Here is a 20,545-nt window from a genome sequence, read left to right on the forward strand (position 1 = left end):
CACCCCGATTCCTATTTTCCCACCAGGAGAAATGTCTCCTTCATTCTATTCTGCTAAACACGAACCACCTTAAATATGAGTCAAGTGTATAACAAGTGACAGGTCAGAGGAGTTAAAAATCACCCTATATCAATCGAGTACACACCCCAATCTCTTAAGATTCTTCTAGTGCAGGGGTTCCCAGCCTGGGACCCCTGGGTTAATGGTGGGGTCCATGGCATAAAAAAGGTTGGGAACCCTTGTTCTAGTGTCACCTCTGTCTATTTTCTATGCTGCTCTAAGGTTTCCACAGCTTCTAGAGGGTTGGAGTCACAAGGAGATCAAAAGCTGTTCTTGGGCAATATTTCAAGGTCAAAGGTGAACAGCCCAGGTCTCTCTTACTCAGTGTAAACATATTCCTCCATTTTCATCTGCAAAATGACTGGGGTAAACACTGTGGCCAACATCCTTACCAAGCTGAAACTGAGGGAAGGTTCATCACGTGTAGTGCATGACAACTTTACACTTTGTTTTACGCACTTTTACATAAAAACACTCCTGGACCATAGTCAATAAGACAGTTGAAGCTTGTTTATTGGGGTGCCCTCATGGATACAAATTGCCTCCATTGTCAGATCGTCGCAGTGAGGCAAAATCCACCAGTGTGATGTAAATATATTCTGTATATCTATATATAATACATACATATATTATATATACATATACACATGGGGAATGAACAGGTTTCCTATAAAGGCATGTCCCCACTAAGCAGTGCCAACTGCATCCCGAATGTTACGGTGGTGGGACTCTGAGCTCTTTGTGTTCCGATCACCAGTCTATGCTTTCCACACTGCTCGAGGATGAAGAAAAGGCCCAGCGTTATTCCTGTTGTTCGTTCATCTCCATGTCTGACACCAGGATGTTTTTCTCCACCGACTCGCTGGGTGCAGAGGATGTTCGGCTGTACCGCGCACTCTCAAAGGCTCTGCGCCGTGAGCCCAAGGCTGCCCGCCGGCGATACAGTAGCAGGAGGACCACCACCACCACCGTCAGGAGCACCAACGCGCCCAGCACGTACAGGATGATATCCAAGGTGCGGCCTTGCAGATTGGCTGCAGAAACAAACACGCACAAGCAAAGACAAGTGAAACCCCGGCACTGAGTGACTGCTTAAATAAAAATCACTAGCAAAAAACTGTGGGAGGTTTTACTCACAGGAATCAGCAAGACTGCTTTCTTGAACTGTGTGAAGAAATAAAAGAAAAATTGCATTAACTTAATTAACAACCAGAGGAATTAACAAGGTTCCCATCTAAGGCACAGCAGGTGCACTTTGACTCTGTACAACAGTGTAACATACTGTAGGTGTGGTGAATAGCCAAGATGGTTAATAACTCTTCTGATTGATTTTAATCAAAATAAAAACTGCATGTGAAGTAAAACAGATTGCCAGTCTGGTACTGCATAAAGTCAGGATTACCCCTGCAAAATTTATCGACTTATTTATTGCTTTATTAGATATAGTGCAGGACAGGGCCTTCCAGCCTAACAAGCTGTGCTGTCCAGCAACCCACCTATTTAACCCTAGCCTAATCACAGGACAGCTCCAAGAGGACGACAACCTTGTTGTAGTGTTTGGAGGCTTGTGTGCCTCAGTGACCCGGAGAGCGATGTTGGCTGGAGTCAGGACCTTGTGCTTTGACTCTTGGTTGGGTCACCCATGCTAAACAGGTCAAAGGGTAGCGGCCAGTCTAAGAGAGGTCCACTGGTCCTCCAGGTTCGGGGATTCAGCTCAGGGCTAATACTTTATACTTTATACGTTTGTACTTTATTGTTGCCAAACAATTGATACTAGAACGTACAATCATCACAGTGATATTTGATTCTGCGCTTCTCGCTCCCTGGATTACAAATCGATAGTAAATATTAAAAATTTAAATTATAAATCATAAATAGAAAATAGAAAAATGGAAAGTAAGGTAGTGCAACAAAAAAACCGAGATGCAGGTCCGGATGTTTAGAGGGTACGGCCCAGATCCGGGTCAGGATCCGTTCAGCAGTCTTATCACAGTTGGAAAGAAGCTGTTCCCAAATCTGACCGTACGAGTCTTCAAGCTCCTGAGCCTTCACCCGGAGGGAAGAGGGACGAAAAGTCTGTTGGTTGGGTGGGTCGTGTCCTTGATTATCCTGATTAATTATTATTATCCTTAATAACCCAGATTGGTCAAAAAAAATGTAAACAACAATGAAGAATCCTACATCTGTGTGTGACGGTATTCCTGGGTCTCCACCTGGGACTTGCATGACTGATAGGGGCGAAAACCAAGAGGAAGCTACTGACAGGATGAAAGCGCTGTACTGTAGAGGCAGAAAGGAGCACCCAGAACCACACCTGGGGCACAATAGGACAGTTAGAGATGGAGGACCTTCATTGCCATCCTAAATGCCAGTGGTGTAACAGGCAGTAGGTAAGTAATCACAGGACCATTTGTAATGACCAATTAACTTACTAACCAGTAGGCCTTTGGGCTGTGGAAGGAAACTGGAGAACCCGGAGGAAACTCACGCATTCCACAGAGAGATTGTACAAACTCCTTACAGACAACACCAGAACTGACCTCCAGCTGTAATAGTGTTGTGTTAACCACCATGTTACAGTGACAGAAGAGGGACACTGTACAGTTTTTAAGTTTTCCGTAAAAGGTATCATGCGGGAACCTTATGGTAGAGGGCTGGATGAGTTCTATGGTGAAGGATGCATGGTAACACAAAACACCAACCGTTTATTTCAGAGGTAGGGTACAGGCTATGGCGTGGCATGTGGAAAAGGCTAGCTTTGCCTTACGAGGAGATCTCCCCTCTGCTGGAAGCAGACCACTTAGAAAACCATGGAATCACTCAGCGAGTCAGGGCGGAATCTGTGGAGAGTAGAGTTCATTCAAGGTGGACGGCACTTTTCGTGAAGGTCAGCAGACAGCTAACTAGGCTTACATCTAACCTCATAAGTTTGACCCTTGGCTTACTCCAGCACAACTGGTGACCCAGAGACAGTCAGGCTACAAACGGACCTCAACTCAATCTTAGACACTAGGGATTCTGGAAATCTTGAACAACACACACAAAATGCTGGAGGAACTCAGCAAGCCAGTTGGCATCTAAGGAGGGAAATGAACAGTTGATGCTTCGGGCCAACACCCATCATCAGTCTGGGTGAAGGGTGTTTCCATTTGATTCTGCTTGACTTGCTGAGTCCCTCTAGCATTTTGTGTGCGCTGCTGGGCTCAGTCTTGGCAGCTCAGTCATAGGATCTGTCATATTGCAGGCGGCCGCCAGGTTATGGCAGGGTTCCTGTGGATTGTCCACAACCTAAACAGTCTGTAGGTGGGAAATGTTAGAGTGAGTCAAGTTCCCACACAGCAGAAGATGCCTACACCTCCTGGCAAATTCACCCTGCCAGTCCTGCAAATGGGTTGCATATGTCTAGCATTTGTGAACTAGGCAGGGTAGAACCTGTACATTGATATTCTGTTTAAATACGGAGCATGCAAAATGAGGCTGCTGAGAACCCCACAAGTCAAAGTCAAATTTTTCAAAATGCAAAGTTCAAAGTTCAAAAGTACAAAGTAAATTTATTATCAAAGTACGTATATGTCACCATATACAACCCTGGAAAACATTTTCTTGAGGACATAGATAGTAAATCCAATAAACAAACAATCAATGAAAGATCACATCCAACAGGACGGATAAACAACCAATATGCAAAAGACAATAAACTGCAAGTACAAAAGAAAAAAAAATGAACAAATAAGCAATAAATAACCAGGACATGAGATGAAGAGTCATTGAATGTCCATAGGTTGTGGGAACATTTCTGAGTGAAATGACCTCCTTTAGTTCAAGAGCCTGATGATTGAGGGGTAGCAACTGTTTCTGAACCTGGTGGTGTGGGTCCTGAGGCTCCTGTACCTCCTTCCTGATGGCAGCAGTGAGAAGAGAACGTGTCCTGTGTGGTGGGGTCCCTGATGATGGATGCTACTTTCCTGCAAATGTAGATGTGCCCAATGGTGGGGAGGGCTTTTACAGTGATGGACTGGGCCATATCCCTTACTTTTGGTAGGATTTTCCATTCAAGGGCATTGATGCCATACCGGGCCATGATGCAGCCAGTCAATATACTCCCCACCACACATCTATAGAAGTTTGTCAAAGTTCTAGATATCATGCCAAATCTTCGCAAATTCCTCAAGAAATAGTGGCACTGCGGTGCTTTCCTCATAATTGCACTTACATGCTGGAGCCAAGACAGATCTTTTGAAGGGATAACACTGAGGAATTTAGAGTGTCTGACCCTCCCCAGCTCTGATGCCCCAGTGAGAACTGGCTCATGGACTTATGGTTTCCTCCTCCTGAAGTCAATAATCAGCTGCTTGGTCTTGCCGACATTGAGTGAGAGGTTGCTCACTCAGCCAGCTTCTCAATCTCTCTCCTTTATACTGACTCATCTCCACCTGGTGTCATCAGCAAATCTGAATGTGGCATTTAGAGCTGCACTAAGCCACACAGTCATAAGTGTGAAGCGATTAGAGCAGGGGGCTAAACACACAGCCTTGTGGTGCTCCTGTGCTGAGGGAGATTGTGGAGGGGATGTTGTTGCCAATCCAAGCTGGCCGGGGTCTGCAAGTGGGGAAATTGAGGATCCAGTTGCACAGGGAGGTCTTGGAGCTTATTGATTAGATTTGAGGGGATGATAGTGCTGAATGCAGAGTTGTAGTCAACGAAGAGCATCCTGATGTGTACATCTTCACTGTCCAGATGTTCCAGGGTTCAGTGAAGAGCCAATGAGATGGCATCTGTTGTTGATCTGTTGTGCTGGTAGGCAAATTGGAGTGGATCCAAGTCACTTCTCAGGCAGGTGTTGACGTGTTGTATCACCAACCTCTCAAAGCACTTATTCACAGTGGATGTAAATGCTATTGAACGATAGTCACTGAGGTAGGTTCAAAGGTTCAATTTAATGTCAGAGAAATGTATACAATAAACATCCTGAAATGCTTTTTCTTCACAAACATCCATGAAAACAGAGAAGTGCCCCTAAGAATGAACGACAATTAAACGTGGAAACCCCAAAGTACCCCCCCAGCTCCCCCCTCTCGCGCGTAAGCAGTGGTGAGCAACAATCCCCCCTCCCCCCAGCAAAAACAAGCGCACCCGCTACCAAGCACAAGCACGAGCTAAGCAATAGCAAAGACACAGACCTTGCAGCTACCCCGGAGACTATCGCACTTCATCCAGCATTCAGCAATCCACAGGTTCCCTCTCTCCCTCATAAGGGAGAGGGAGGTGTCCCTCATTTTCACAGCGAGCGGGAGACATAACAACCCGCTGGTTTACGATGTTAAAAAGTACGTTTCATTGCTTTTTACAAGCTCTGTGCCCAAAGATCAGAAAGATCTTTGGTCTTCGGGCCCACAGCGAAAGATTTTCCGGCCTCCCCGACGACACACGAGTCTCCTGCCGTGACACCGACCCTCAATCCGCCCGTCTCCAGAGCCCCGAGATCTAAGGCTTCCAAACACTAGGCCGCCTCTCAGGCTGAACCCTTGGCATGCCAAACAACGGCCGGTCCTGAAACCCCGAGAACGGGTCCCATTCCCGCAAAGAGCCGGAGTCAGCATGTAACTCCAGGTCAGGGTCTTCAAAAGAACCCTGAAAGAGAAAAATAAAGGTATTAAAGATGGAACCATGTTCTTCTCAGGCACTGGTATGTGAAGCCTGCTTGAAGCAGGTGGAATCTTAGACTGCCGAAGCGAGAGGTTAAAGATCTCAGTGAACACTCCACACAGTTGATCAGCACAAGTCTTTAGTACTCACGCAAACACAAGGAATTCTGCAGATGCTGGAAATTCAAGCAACACACATAAAAGTTGCGGGTGAACGCAGCAGGCCAGGCAGCATCTCTAGGAAGAGGTACAGTTGACGTTTCAGGCCAAGACCCTTCGTCAGGACTAACTGAAAGAAGGGTCTCGGCCTGAAACGTCGACTGTACCTCTCTTTGGTACTCAGTCAGGTACTCCATCTGGGCCGGATACCTTAAATGGGTTTACCCGCCTGAAGGAAGCTCTCACGTCGGCCTCAGTGACTGAAATCACACAGTTATTGGGGGCTGTGGGAGTTTGTGAAGGTTCCTCCATGGTCAAAGCGAGCAGTAAAGGTACTGAGCTGATCTGGGAGTGAAGCCTTGTCGTCACCTATGTTACTTGGTTTCATTTTGTAGGAGGTGAGAGTATTCAAGCCCTGACACAGTTGTCAAGCATCCTTCAGTGATTCAGGTTTGGTGCGGAATTGAGACTGCTTTCTGGAGAGTGTACCTGGACCTCTTGTAACGCACTTAGTCGCCACACCTGAATGCCATGGATCTGGCCCTCAGTAGATTATGGATCTCATGGTTCATCCAGGACTTCTGGTTGGGGAAGACTCTGAATGATTTAGTGAGGACACACTCATCTACAACTGTTCTTTATAAAATCCATGACATCAATGGCGTATTCATTCAGATCCTCTGATGAGTCCTTGAACACAACCCAGTCCTTCGACTCAAAGCAATCCTGCCTTCTGCAAACACCTCTTTATTGTCCTCATCTCTGGAGGTTTGCTCTTAATCCTCTGCCTGTATGCAGGTAGGAAAAGGACAGCCAAGTGATCAGATTTCCCTAAATGTGGTCTGGGCATGGAATATTAAGCATTTCTAATCATAGTATAGCAGTGGTCGAGTGTGTTGAGACCCCTGGTGCTGCAGGTTATACGTTGATGATAATTGGGCAGAGCTTTCTTCAGATAAGCCTGATTGAAGTCCACGGAAATGATTTGAAAGGTGTTGGTGTAGACTGTTTGCTGATGACAGCACTCAATATCTTGAGTGCCTGATTAAAGTCAGCCTTAGGCAGTATGTAAACTGTGGTCAGGATCATAGAGGAGAACAGTCGGAACTTAATCATTAGATGTTCCAGGTTGGGGGAACAAGGATGTGACAAGTCCGCTGCATCCAAATGTCATAGAATTTATCATGAAATACACATCCCCTCCTTGTGCCTTCTCCGAAATAGCAGTCTGGTCTATCCTATGCACTGAAAAGCATTTAGGTCTTACCAACCTATCTGGCATGTCTGGAGTGAGCTATGTCTCCATGAAACACAGAACGCAGCAATTCCTCATTCACCTCCGATACAGTAATCTTGCCCTTAGGTCCTCAATCATGTTCTCCAGTGTTTGCTAACAAGGTGCTGGGCAGAGGGAGTTTCATTCCCCGGCATTTTAGTCTGGTTTCGAGTCCTCCCTCACTTTCGGCCATGGCGATGTACCTTCACCTGCTTAAAAGTGCCATACCTGCATACTTGAGAGTTAAATCCACTGAGTCCTTCAGAAGTCCTTCTTATCATCTTATGCACAACTACATGCCTGCACAGATGCAATGAAAAGCTTACTTGTCACAGCATCAAGGAAGCTTTTCATTGTACTGATGCATATATGTAATTGTGCATATGAGAATAAACGCAACTTGTGGGGTTCTCAAATGATAAAGAGCTGCTTTCCTTCCAAAATCACATGGGCTGATTGCTGTAAATAAGGATCTGCTTGGGTCAGTGAAAGGACACATCCTGCTAAGTACTTCCTGAGGTGATTCAAAGGGCAATGGTTTGTCTACAGATTGGATAACAAGGTTGTCTGTAGATCTCTAGGTGCTCCCCAGGGACTGCGGGAACAGCAGGAAATAACTGGTCTGTTTTTTAAAGATTGTTTTGCATCTGTAACACAGTGCTTCCAATTAAAGAGCACTTTGCCGTCTACACATGATCTGATCCCAGATAATTCTTACAAAAAATGAACTTCGAAAGAACCAAAAAGAAGATGCAGGCAATAATAAGAGTGATGTGTTCACGGTAGGTTCCCAAGCAAATGAGTGTCCCAGCTAGACTTTGGTGGTCAGCATAATCCTCAGAGCTCACAAGCTCCAGTTTCAACCCTGGTGTGAACTGCCCAGGCTGGCCTTGGCTAGGACCAAGGAAATGGCAGAATGTTGGCCTTGATGCCTGTGAGTCATGGTGTGGTTGTGGAAGGAGGAAGCGGAAACTGCGGTTGGACAAAAGCTGAGCACACCAGAGTTTCTGCTCTTTGTTCCTAATTTGTCTGTCTCTGATAGAATGGCTGTCAATGTCAATGTTGAATGATGTCAGGCGGCACGGTAGTGTAGTGGTTAGCACGCTTTACAGTACCAGTGACTTGAGTTCAATTCCCGCCGCTGCTTGTATGGAGTTTGCACATTCTCCCTGTGACCACGTGGGTTTGCTCCTGGTGCTCCTGTTTCTTCCCCCAGTCCAGACCTTCCAGTTGGTAGGTTAACTGGTCGTTGTAGATTGTCCTGTGATTGGGATAGGATTGCTGGGCAGTGCGGCTCGAAGGGCCGGAAGAGTCTGTTCCATGCTGTGTCTCAACAAATAAATAAAAAATTTGGTTGGGATAAACCTCACTAAAGGGACTGAACAGCCTTCTGGGGGTATGAATCATGGCCTTGGGGGAGAGCAGGAGAAAGAGTGTCACCAGAAATATCTTGTTAGATTGTAATACGTGGGCAGTTCCCGGGTTACACCAGCGTGCCACTCCCGAGAGCTGTTCATAACACTAAGTGGGACTGGACAGCGAGCAGTTGTGTTAAGGGCTGCTGCCAGCTGGCCTCACGGACTGAGTCAGTGAGCGAGCAAGTGACCTGGCTCAGTGATTCCAGCTCTACTTGCCTCCACCCGGATCCTGATTGTCTGCACTCAAGGTGTGGGGAGAGGAGGCACGTGGAAATGCCCCATTCCCACCTGGCAGGAGATGCTTGTCGCCCTACAGCAGCCGGCAAATCCATCTCCACCCATCCTGCCAGTTGCCAAACACTCACTTGTATGTACAGGGAATAAACAAATTGAACCAATGACCCTGCCCGTTGAAGACAGCGTGTGGAGTTGCATTACATTCTGCTCATCTCAGAAGTTTCTTCTCTTTCAGCTCTTACCTCTTGGCATTTTGCAGACGATGCCTAGCGCGATACTGGTGCAGGGACCAATTCCCCAGATGCCGGTATTGCTCTTGATCCAGTAACATGAGTTTGGACTCATTAAGCTCATGTTCTCGGTTTCTGGAGCCCAGTTTGAATAGTTCAACGGTGTCTTATCGGGCCAGACAAGTGTGCCACCTGAGGCAAGGGAAAGTGAACTGAAGATTACACCAATGTCCAAAGTACATTTGTTATCAAAGCATGTATCATATCCAACCTTGAGATTTGTCTCCTTACAGGCAGCCACAAAACAAAGAAACCCATTGAAAAAGACCGTCAAACTCCCAATGTGCAGAGAGAAAAAAACAAATCATGCAAACAATAAAAAATAAGGAAATAACATTCAGAACTCAGTAAATAAACTATCGAGAGCAACTGGTTACACTGCACAGTAACTGCTAACTACAAACACTATGGGTTCGGTGTGAAACCCAAGTAATCACAGGTTGGCTGTGGTTGCTAACTAGAGTAAAGAACATTGAGAAGACATTTGACAGTCATGGGCTATTTCAATACTCTGATTGATAACCAGACTTACCACAGAATTTGATCACATAACTCTCTAACAAAAGTAACTGATTGATAACTACACTAATCACATGGTACAGTAATTACCAAAATCACCCGGTGAACCCTGCATTCAAATGACTACACGTGTGGCTCTCCGGGCTTTGCTCAGTGCTGCCCTCCAGTGTTCACTCAGTGAAAGAATAAACTGGACCAGGATTACAGTCATACGACTCAGGGCTACATTATTTTTTTTTTGTGACTGTATGTTTTTCTGAAATCATAACCATTTGTGCTTTAGTAAACAATGAAGCTATCCGTTAACCAGATTCTATGAAATGATAGAATATATGTCCTGGTAACCACTCGTCTTTCGAATTGATGTCGCTGCTTGGCCATTGCTTTAATTGTAACACCAGTTGTAACACAACTCCCTCTCCCCAGCTTCTCTCTACTATCTACCGTAACACAGCCAGTAGTTGCACAAACTAATCCAACTAGATGAACTAGTGACACACATGGTAACCATTTTAACTTTAGCACTGAATTCACTGTTTGGAAACTAGGTTAGTGACAAAATTGACTATGCTGCACAATGAGCAGAACAGCTACACCACATGGTAACTAACTACATTGCTTGGTAATGAAATATCTAGAACAACCTGATGACGTGGCCTCGAAACCCATTCACTACATTCATAGCTTATACTCTATATCAGAGGTCCCCAACCTTTTTTGCACTGCGGACCGGCCGACCGGGGGCGAGGGAGTGTTAATCACGGCTGGAATATAGGTGATAAGTCACTTATAAGTGGCTAATACACTCAATTTCATTTCTAAAGGGGTTAATCTAACAAATTTAATATTAAACACACAGCGCATATTTTCCTCGCATGAATACAGTGATAAGTCAATTATAACAGTGGTCCCAAACCTCCAGGCCACGGACCGATACATTGCCGTGAAGAATGCAGCGGTACAGCGGTGGTCGGGACGCACCCAGCACACCCTTAAGAAAAAAAGCCGAAATAAACAAGCTAATTGATTAGGTGCTGCCCGGCAGTAAATGTTGGCCCAGATCAGAGACGACGCAATCAGCAATCGCCTCTGATCTGTGCCGACATTTACGTGCCGAGTGGCACCTAATTAATTAGCTCGTTTATTTTGGCTTTTTTCTTAAAGATGTGCTGGGTGCGTTCCAGCCACCGCTGTACCACAGTATTCTTCGCGGCCCGGAGGTTGGGGACCACTGGATTATAAGTTACTTATAAGTCAATAGCATCATAACATTTTAAGTAACATTTGGACATTAAACACACAGCACATATTTTCCTCGTATGAACATATGAAATCATTGCAACACAGCAATATCGCTGCATCAGTGGGAGCCCTGGGCTTGTTTCCCTGCAACAAGACGGTCCCATCGAGGGGTGATGGGAGACAGCGATACTCGAAGGGGGTTCCTTATGTCCAGTTTATTCCGCAATTTAGTTTTCGTTGCATTCATTGCAGAAAACTCCGCTTCGCAGTGATATGATGTTGGAAATGGAAGCAACGTTTTCAGTGTTTTTGTGGCTATCTCAGGATATTCAGCCTTGGCTTTCATCCAGAATGCCGGCAGAGATGTTATGTCAAACATACTTTTCAGCCTACTGTCATTTGCAAGCTCGAGGAGCTGATCTTTTTCCCACGCTGACATGGATGATTCACCGGGGACATTCACAAATGGGTCACTGACCCATTCCTTTGCACGTCTTGGGTCACTGATGACCTCGCGTGTGTTCAAGTTCAACAGTGCGTGACAGGGAATGAGGAAAGATGCAGCTGAATCATATCGTTTCATATCCCCAAATCATATCATATTCTCGCGGCCCGTGGCCCGGTCACACATGCTTTGTGGCCCGGTGGTTGGGGACCGCTGCTCTATACCATACTATATTCTACACAAAGCTAACGGCAAATGGTAATTGCACCAACATTAGCAACTATCAACAGAAATCAATTAAAACTACACAGTAACAAAGCTAACAATACTAACTACTGACACACCAGTAGAAAAGGGTTATTGTAGGTTACAATAGGATGCAGAGCTGAGCTAAGAAGTGGCAGATGGAGTTCAAACCAAAAACATGTGAAGTGAGAACCTGGGCCTCTGTACCTCCCTCTGCAACTGGATCCTTGACTTCCTAACCGGAAGATCACAGTCTGTGCGGATTGGTGATAATATCTCCTCCTCACTGACGATCAACACTGGCGCACCTCAGATCAACACTGGTGCACCTTGGGTGTGTGCTTAGCCCACTACTCAACTCTCTATATCCCACATGACTGTGTGGCTAGGCATAGCTCAATCACCATCTACAAATTTGCTAATGATACAACCATTGTTTGTAGAATCTCAGGTGGTGACGGGAGGGCATACAGGAGTGAGATATGCCAACTAGTGGAGTGGTGTTGCAGCAACAGCCTGGCACTCAACGTCAGTAAGACGAAAGAGCTGATTGTGGACTTCAGGAAGGGTAAGACTAAGGAACACATACCAATCCTCATAGAGGGATCAGAAGTGAAGAGAGTGAGCAGTTTCCAGTTCCTGGGTGTCAAGATCTCTGAGGATCTAACCTGGTCCCAACATATTGATGCAGTTATAAAGAAGGCAAGACAGTGGCTATACTTCATTAGGAGTTTGAAGAGATTTAGCATGTCAACAAATACAGTCAAAAACTTCGATAGTTGTACCGTGGAGAGCATTCTGACAGGCTGCATCACTGTCTGGTGTGGAGGGGCTACTGCACAGGACCGAAAGAAGCTGCAGAAGGTTGTAAATCTAGTCAGCTCCATCTTGGGCACTAGCCTACAAAGTACCCAGGACATCTTCAAGGAGTGGTGTCTCAGAAAGGCAGCATCCATTATTAAAGACCTCCAGCACCCAGGGCATGCCCTTTTCTCACTGTTACCATCGGGTAGGAGGTACAGAAGCCTGAAGGCACACACTCAGTGATTCAGGAACAGCTTCTTCCCCTCTGTCATCCAATTCCTAAATGGACATTGAACCCTTGGACACTACCCCACTTTTTTAAAATATATAGTATTTCTGTTTTTTGCACATCTTTAAATCTATTCAATATACATATACTGTAATTGATTTACTTATTATTATTATTTTTACTTTATTTATTATACATTGAACAGCTGCTGCTAAGTTAACAAATTTCACGCCACATGCCAGTGATAATAAACCTGATTCTGATTCTAATTCTGATATACTTTGGAAGGTTGAATTTGAAGGCAGAATGCAGGATTAACGGCAGAATTCTTGGCAGTATGTATCACTGCCTGGTATTGAACTGTACTTCCCTCAGTCACAGGACTCCGCAGAGAGTGGTGCAGACAGCCCAGCGCATCTGTAGATGTGAACTTCCCATGATTCAGGACATTTACAAAGACAGGTGTGTAAAAAGGGCCTGAAGGATCATTGAGGACCCGAGTCACCCCAACCACAAACTGTTCCAGCTGCTATCATCTGGGAAATGGTACCGCAGCATAAAAGCCAGGACCAACAGGCTCCAGGACAGCTTCTTCCACCAGGCCATCAGACTGATTAATTCCTGCTGACGTAACCATATTTCTACGTTATATTGACTGTCCTGTTGTACATACTATTCATTACAAATTACTATAAATTGCACATTGCACATTTAGTCGGAGACTTAACGTAAAGATTTTTACTCCTCATGTATATGAAGGATGTAAGTAATAAAGTCAATTCAATTCAAGTGTGGAGGAACAGAGGGATCTTGGGGCCCACATCCCTAGATCCCTCAAAGTTGCTGCATCAGTTGATAGAATGGTTAAGAAGGAGTATGATATGTTGCCCTTCAATAGTCAAGGATTGAGATCAAGAGCCGTGAGGTGATGTTACAGCTCTATAAAACTCTGGTTAGACCACATTTGGAGTATCGTGTTCAGTTCTGGTCACCTCATTATCAGAAGGATGTAGAGTTCTGTTGAGGGAAAATAAGAGATTTGCCAGGATGCTGTTTAGATTAGAGAGCATGTCTTATGAGGAAAGGTTGGATGAGCTAGGGCTTTTCTCTTTGAAACAAAGGAGGATGAGAGGTGACTTGATAGAGGTGTACAAGATTATAAGAGACAGAGATAGAATGGACAGCCAGTGCCTTTTTCCCAGAGAGGAAATGGCTAATACATGAGAGGGCATCATTTTAAGGTGATTGGAGGAAAGCACAGCGGTAGGTTTGTTTACACAGAGAGTGGTGGGTGTGTGGAATGCACTGCCAGGGCTGGTGGTAGAGGCAGATGCATTATGAATATTTAAGAGGCTGTTAGGCACATACATGAAAGAAAAATGGAGGGCTATGTGGGAGAGAACTATTAGATTGATCTTACAGTAGGTTAAAAGTTTGGCACAATACCATGGGCTGAAGGACCTGTACTGTGCTGTAGTGTTCTATGTTTTAATTTTGACTCTGATGCTGACTATGTACCTAATAACTAGCTTCAGTGTCTGAGATTAAGCAGAAAAGTGGTCCTTTCCCAACAGGTTGTGTAAGGTAATGAAGTCTAAGCAGCGATACACCTCAACAGCCATCACATCTTCACCAGGCACAGGCAGGCAGAAGCCCTTTAGGGTAACGGCCTGGAGATTCTATTGGATTGGCTCAATTCACCTAAAACCCACTGAGGATCACAGAATTCCCAGAGGTGGGAATAAGCCAGTGCAGACCAGTGTGGAGTTTGCACATTCTCCCTGAGCAATGCTCCTTCTAAGGTGAGTGCACGTACACATCTTTTGCTACTAGCGCACAAAGGAATTTAAACTGCACACGAAAGGTTGTCACCCTCTACCTCGTTGGCATGTTAAGTATATTGCACCATCATAAACAATCACATTTCATTTTCCAGTTTCTGATGTGAACAGTGTTGACAACGTGGAGTTTGCGATGAGTTGCCTGGTGATTTTAGAACTGGCTTATTTATACTGTTTTCATTGAAGACATTATTGATTCGCTATAATTCCGAAGAAGGGTGTGAAGCACAAAAGAAATGCTAGTTCATTTAAAGCGAAATGGCTTAATGAAACAATAGAAACTGCTACACTGAAAGCTCATGAGGTCAGGAACCTGCAGCTACGAGAAATATTTATGTACAATACAGAAACTGGTGTTACCTGCGTGTATTGTCACGATGCAAAAGCTGCTGGAGAAATTGCAGGTGGGAAGAAGTGGTGTGATATTTGGAAACTTGATTTTTCAAAGCATCACTTAAAAACCAAATCATATACGGACAGTGTGCAAAAACTTCAGCAAGAAAATCTTTCATTACCCACTACAGGCCTGCTATATATGCTTTGTGAGAGTGCAGATAAACGAGAGCGAAAATGATCAAACCCAGAGGAGTTCAAAGTTCTTATTGACAGTGTTTTGCTAGCTATTAAAATGAGTACCTCTATATATAAAACTCAGTGCACATATGTTGTTGTCACTTTTAAAAAAGTTGCACAGCACAAGATTTTTGCGCACACTGGTCATGACAAATTAGAGGGAACATTGTCCCTGAGATCACACAGATTAGCTCCAGATGTTCCAGTGTCCCTTCAGTTATCACTCATCAAGAATACCTACAATACCATCTTCCTGATTAGAATCAGCCATCTGCCTTCTATAAAGCTATTTGTTAGCTTTAGTGCCAAGCTTTCTCCCACATCCCAAAGAGATGCGGGAGGGTTAGGTTAATTGGCAGCTATAAATTGCCTGTAGTGTGGGTGGGTGGCTGGAGAATCACGGTGGAACTGATAGGCACCTGAGAGAGAGATTAGATCACAGGGAATAATATGGGTGAATGGGTCTGATAGAATTGACTGAATAGCCTACTTATAGATCATGAAGAAATATGAGAATTAGCACTTGGTGACAATCAAACAAATTGGACTGGAAACCCGACGCAACTTTGTGCTGCGATTGCATCACAAACTGTATCCCACGAGCTCTCCGGGGATGCTGCACAACCATTCCGATGACTGTTCCTCCTTCACGAGCGCTGAGAGTTTACAAAATATTCTGTTTCCACTTCAGCTGCTCAGCATCCGCAGAGTTTCACCTTCAAACGTTGTATCATCAGAACAGTGAACAAATAAAGGGTTAACTGACTGGAAGCAAAAGGGTCTCCTTTGAATCATTATACTAAATTACACTCAGCACTGCTGTCTCTTCCCTTTATTGGCTGGTCACTAAAAGCATCTAATTTGATGTTCCACTGATGAAGTTAAAATTTACGGCTTCAGTTCAGGAGAGAGAGGGCACTGCACAGTACAAGATAAGCCTGCTCATTAAGTTGATCAATGATCAAACAAGCATCAGGCCTTACAGCCTTCCTTTCCAAAAGGGACTCCCAGTCATTTTCATTGTAAATCTACAAAGCTTTTATGACCTTCTCCTTTGCTTTCTCATTTTCCTCACAGATGTTTTGTCCACTGCAACCAGTGGAAGCTTTGGCACTCGGTCCAGAGGACAATTCAGAAGAAAGGCCCTGCTCTGAAGCCTCGACAGTTCATTTACCCCACAAATGCTGCCTGGCATACTGAGTTGTGACAGTAGTTTGCTTTTTGTCCCCTATTTCAGCATCTGCAGTCTTTTGTGGTTACAAAGGGACAAGAAGGTGGCATCCATCATGAAAAGCCCTCACCGCCCGATGAAGGTTCGTTTTCTTCTCTCTCTCTCTCATATTCTCTCTCTCTCTCCCCCCACTCCCACCACCGATGACTGAAGCCCCAAGTCTGTGAATGTCTCCTAGTCTACTGGGGAAGTCAAAGGTCCAATGTCTGTGAATCTACAAGTTCACTGGAGGCTGGAGACCAAAAACTGTCTTGTGCATGTACATGGGTGGGAGAGACGAACAGGACTTAAAGTTTTGATATTGCTGCTTTTTCACTTTGGTACTTTCTGTTTTGTTGTGCTCTTTCTTGTTCTGCTGATCACAGTGCGTACGCTCTGTTGGCATTGAAATGTGTGGCGACACTTGTGGGCTGCCCCCAGCACATCCTGAGGCTATGTCGGTGTTAAGACAAACAACACATTTCATATGAGACATAAATGAATCTAAAAATGACAATTAACCTGATTCTGATACCTTCACCAGAGACAAACTGCAGCTTTGAAGAAAGCATCACCGTTATCCTCCCTAACACACAGATATGCAATAAGGGCTGGTCTTGTTTGAAGAAGAGCACTTCACCTCCCATTTGAATGTACTGCAGCTCCTGGAACTTGATAATGAATTCAAATAAATAAAAATCAAAAATATCAAAGGCGGTGCAAATATGAAATATTGGACCATTTGGAGAGAGATTGTGAGAGCGAGTATGCATGTGATAGATATATATGGATACACAGGATATGGATATTCCAGTGAATTGGGCACATCATAACCATTTCATTTCGGCCCAATGAAGCAGCTGCCCCAATTAGCCGAAGTTTCATGGAAATAGTTTAAAGGTATAAAACGACAAAACTGAGTTACAAATTATGTATTTAAATGAAATCCAGAACAAATTAGAACACTACCAATACTACCACAGAACTATAAAACTGTGTATTAGTTCCTAATAGTTATTGATGAAGGAATTCATCCGTGTCATGTTCTTTTGATTGATAGTGAATGAACAAAATCAGATGCAGACACCTAGTGTAGATAATGAATTGCCTTCATACGATGCTTTCAATGATTGCATCCTCCTAACCTTCATTTTCACTGTAATGTTCGAGATGATTGTCGATACCTTCAAATTCTTTGTAGTTTCTAACTTGAAGTAGTGAAATAGTTTCATTTTCATCCCTGGCCATTTCTGGCATCTCCAAGCCTGAATGCTTGAAACTACAGTGAGCAAAGCAGTTCTGAATTGTCTTACTGCTTATTTCTCACCAAATATCAGTGACAAAAATCACTGCTTTTTAAACACAAAACTGTGCAACTGATGCTATTTAAAAACTGTTTGCTTGAAGCATGGTGTAGTGTCTAACGGCCACGCAAGCACACGTGACTAACGCCAGTTAGAAATTGTTCAGCAACAGTCTCCTGTCCCAATTAAGCAGCATGGTGTCCCAAATAAGTGAAGAGAATCCCGGTTATTTTCTCCATTAGCTTTTAGAGTTGTCCCAACACATGCTGGCCCAATTAATGGGAATCCACTGTGTATATGAAATCTGTACTGACCATCACCACCCGCCCCCTCCTCAACATACACACATACAGATGATGTTCTATTCCTTGTACAGACTCAAATCCAGCCTCCTGTATGCCTGGACAGCCTTGCTGAAGGATGTCAAGGTCAAGGTCACTCTTCAGGACTCTTTCTGGCTGCTGATTACTGATGATCGCTGCCACCTCTCAGCTTGCTAACCACCGCTGCATTAGGAGAGTCACATATGCTCCACTTGAAGGGTGGAGAGACCTCATCTAATTTCCTACTGGCCCACTGGTGCAGGCAGATTGAGCTTGGAGATGTACTAGTATTGTAGATTTCTCAAGAATGTTATATTTTTATTTTCTGAATTTCTTAATACAGACACTGTTTTGACCAATTATATCTACACTGGTTCACAGAACAATCAATTTCCCTGGAACCTATTCCCTCCAATGTTCCCATTAACTCTGCTTTTCCAGATTCCACTACATTAGGGGCAACTTCAACTTACCAACCATCATGCATTTGGATTGCGGGAAGAAACCAGAGTATCTGGGGAAACCCATACTGTCACAGGGAGAACAAGTAAACTCCACAGCACCCAAGATCAAGATTGTACACAGGTTGCTGGGGCTGTGGAGCAGCACCTTTACCAGATGTCCTACTGTGCTGCCCACAATACAAGCACTTGGTCAGTATTATTCAGTTCAGAGACCTTATGGGTGTTCTTGAAATCCCTGATTGGTTTATGAGGGGTCTGTCAGTCTGTCAGCCTCACACAGAAAGCATGCCTCTTGTGGATACTGTCCTGTACCAGTCTATCCATATCACTCTAATCTCCTGGGAGTGCTGTCTCAAAACTACAGCACCTTTTCATTAAGTAGCAACAATCCTCGGTGGATGGAAGAGTGCTTCGTGGATTATAGCATGGCACTTTGAGAGTCTACACTTATGACAATACCTCCAAGAAGACCACAACCTTGTTGTGGCTTGCTTGGAGGCTTGCGTGCCTCAGTGGCCCAGAGAGCGATGCTGGCTGGAGTCTGGGCTTGATGCTTTGACTCTTGGTAGGGTCACCCAAGCCAAACAGGTCAAAGGGTAGAGGACAGACTAAGAGTGGTCCACCGGTCCTCCAGGTTTGAGGGTTGAACTCAGGGCTAACAACCCTGACTGGTAAAACAAAATTGTTATGGAAATAGCAATGAAGATTCCTTCTACATCTGAGTGCAAGGATATTCTTCACTCTCCACCTGGAACTTGCATGACTGACGGTAATGAAAACCAAGAGAAAGCTATTGGCGCAATGAAGGAAGCCCTGAACTCCATCAGAGATGGAAGACCTTCATTGCTGCCCTAAACACCAGCAGCGAAATGGGCAACAAGTAAGTAAGTACTTGCGACAATAAATGACAGCTTTTGTGACAATAGACCTATTGAATATACATCACTGAAGCTAATAGAGTGGCCTTCCACGAGGAAACTTGACAACATTGTTCTATCAGTTTCACCACTGAGTATTTTTGTCTTTTTGGGACTTTCACAAACAACATTAGGTCAGCCCATAACAATACATGATTGCCATTGACTGGTAGCGATGCAACTTCTAGGCTTACCCTTTCAAAAGAGTATTCTGCCATTACACCTCACTGCTGAAGAATCCATGTGCTACATAAAATTAACTCCACTTAGGAACTGTTTGTTCTATTTCCAGGTTTCTATGGCGATACACACTTACCCTTTGTGTTGTACGTGAGGCTCAGCCAGGCACCTTTGGTATCATTTTCATACGTCTGTAGATGTTCCCATACAAAGACATTCTCTGTCTCGTCAAGAATGGACAGCATCTCTGCCCCTCGCACTGTTCAAGCACAATGACAATGAAGCACAGCTTTTAGCAGAGGACAACACTCCACTTCCAGAAAATGGCCAATGCCCCCCAAAGCCGTGTGTCATATTAAATATCCTTTAGCAGTCACATACCTTTCTGGCAGAACCTGGCCGCATCTTTGGGGCTCGCTTTCTTCTCCAAGTGGAAGGTGTAACAGTGATTGCGAAAGGGGATCCAAGAGGAATCCTCCAGGCTGGTTGGGCAACTTCCAGAGAAATTTGACTTGGTGGACCATGAATCTGGGAAGAAAACAACCAATACTTGAGCAGGAGGAGATTAAATTCAGAATCCAACAGTCAGAAACATTACCGCTGCTCCTCTCCTCTCAGTTCCTTGATTTTCGTTCAATACTGCGAACTACAGATGGCCAGGCTTTAGGAATGGGGGGGCGGGGAACCCTGTTCCTATGTTCCTAAAACCAGTTTCCCCCTTCAGCCGGAGTCCGTAATCCTTTATACCCAGTCAAGATTGAATTAGATTTCCCTGATAAGTTCACTTCTTTTGGTCTGTAACTCGAGTGTCACAACTATTACAATGGCAAAATACCGAGAATGTTGGACATGTGGAATATAAATAGAAATTGCAGGATACAGCCTATGCAGAGAGAAACAGAGTTAATGTTTCCAGTCAGTAACCTCTCATCGGAACCAGAAAAGGTTTGGGATGTTACAAAATTTATGTAAGTACAGTGCCAAGGTTGGGAAGACGAGAAGGTTAGGAACAAAAGCTGGAAGACTGGAGTGATTAAATGACAAACTGAAGTTTAATGCAAGCAGAAGGCACAGCTTCTAAGCCTGTGCATCACTGGCCATCTGTTGGATCAGAGTTAGTTCTTACTCATTTTAATTCAATTGCATAATTGTATTCACTGCTT

General features: G+C 44.5%; 1 protein-coding gene across 1 annotated transcript in view; it reads right to left on the reverse strand.

The window, feature by feature from the left end:
- Positions 1-555: 555 nt before the first annotated feature.
- mrc2 (mannose receptor, C-type 2) overlaps positions 556-20,545 on the reverse strand; it is a 256,319-nt gene continuing 236,329 nt past the window's right edge. Inside the window, exons 26-30 of the mRNA XM_072248739.1 lie at positions 19,764-19,910; positions 19,519-19,641; positions 9,038-9,217; positions 1,198-1,224; positions 556-1,094 (exon numbers count right to left, since the gene is read on the reverse strand). Of these exons, the coding sequence (XP_072104840.1) occupies positions 862-1,094; positions 1,198-1,224; positions 9,038-9,217; positions 19,519-19,641; positions 19,764-19,910 (710 nt within the window). The 3' untranslated portion in view covers positions 556-861. The remainder of the gene's footprint in view (positions 1,095-1,197; positions 1,225-9,037; positions 9,218-19,518; positions 19,642-19,763; positions 19,911-20,545) is intronic.

The sequence above is a fragment of the Mobula birostris genome, chromosome X, assembly GCF_030028105.1.
Source record: "Mobula birostris isolate sMobBir1 chromosome X, sMobBir1.hap1, whole genome shotgun sequence".
Classification (NCBI taxonomy): domain Eukaryota; kingdom Metazoa; phylum Chordata; class Chondrichthyes; order Myliobatiformes; family Myliobatidae; genus Mobula; species Mobula birostris.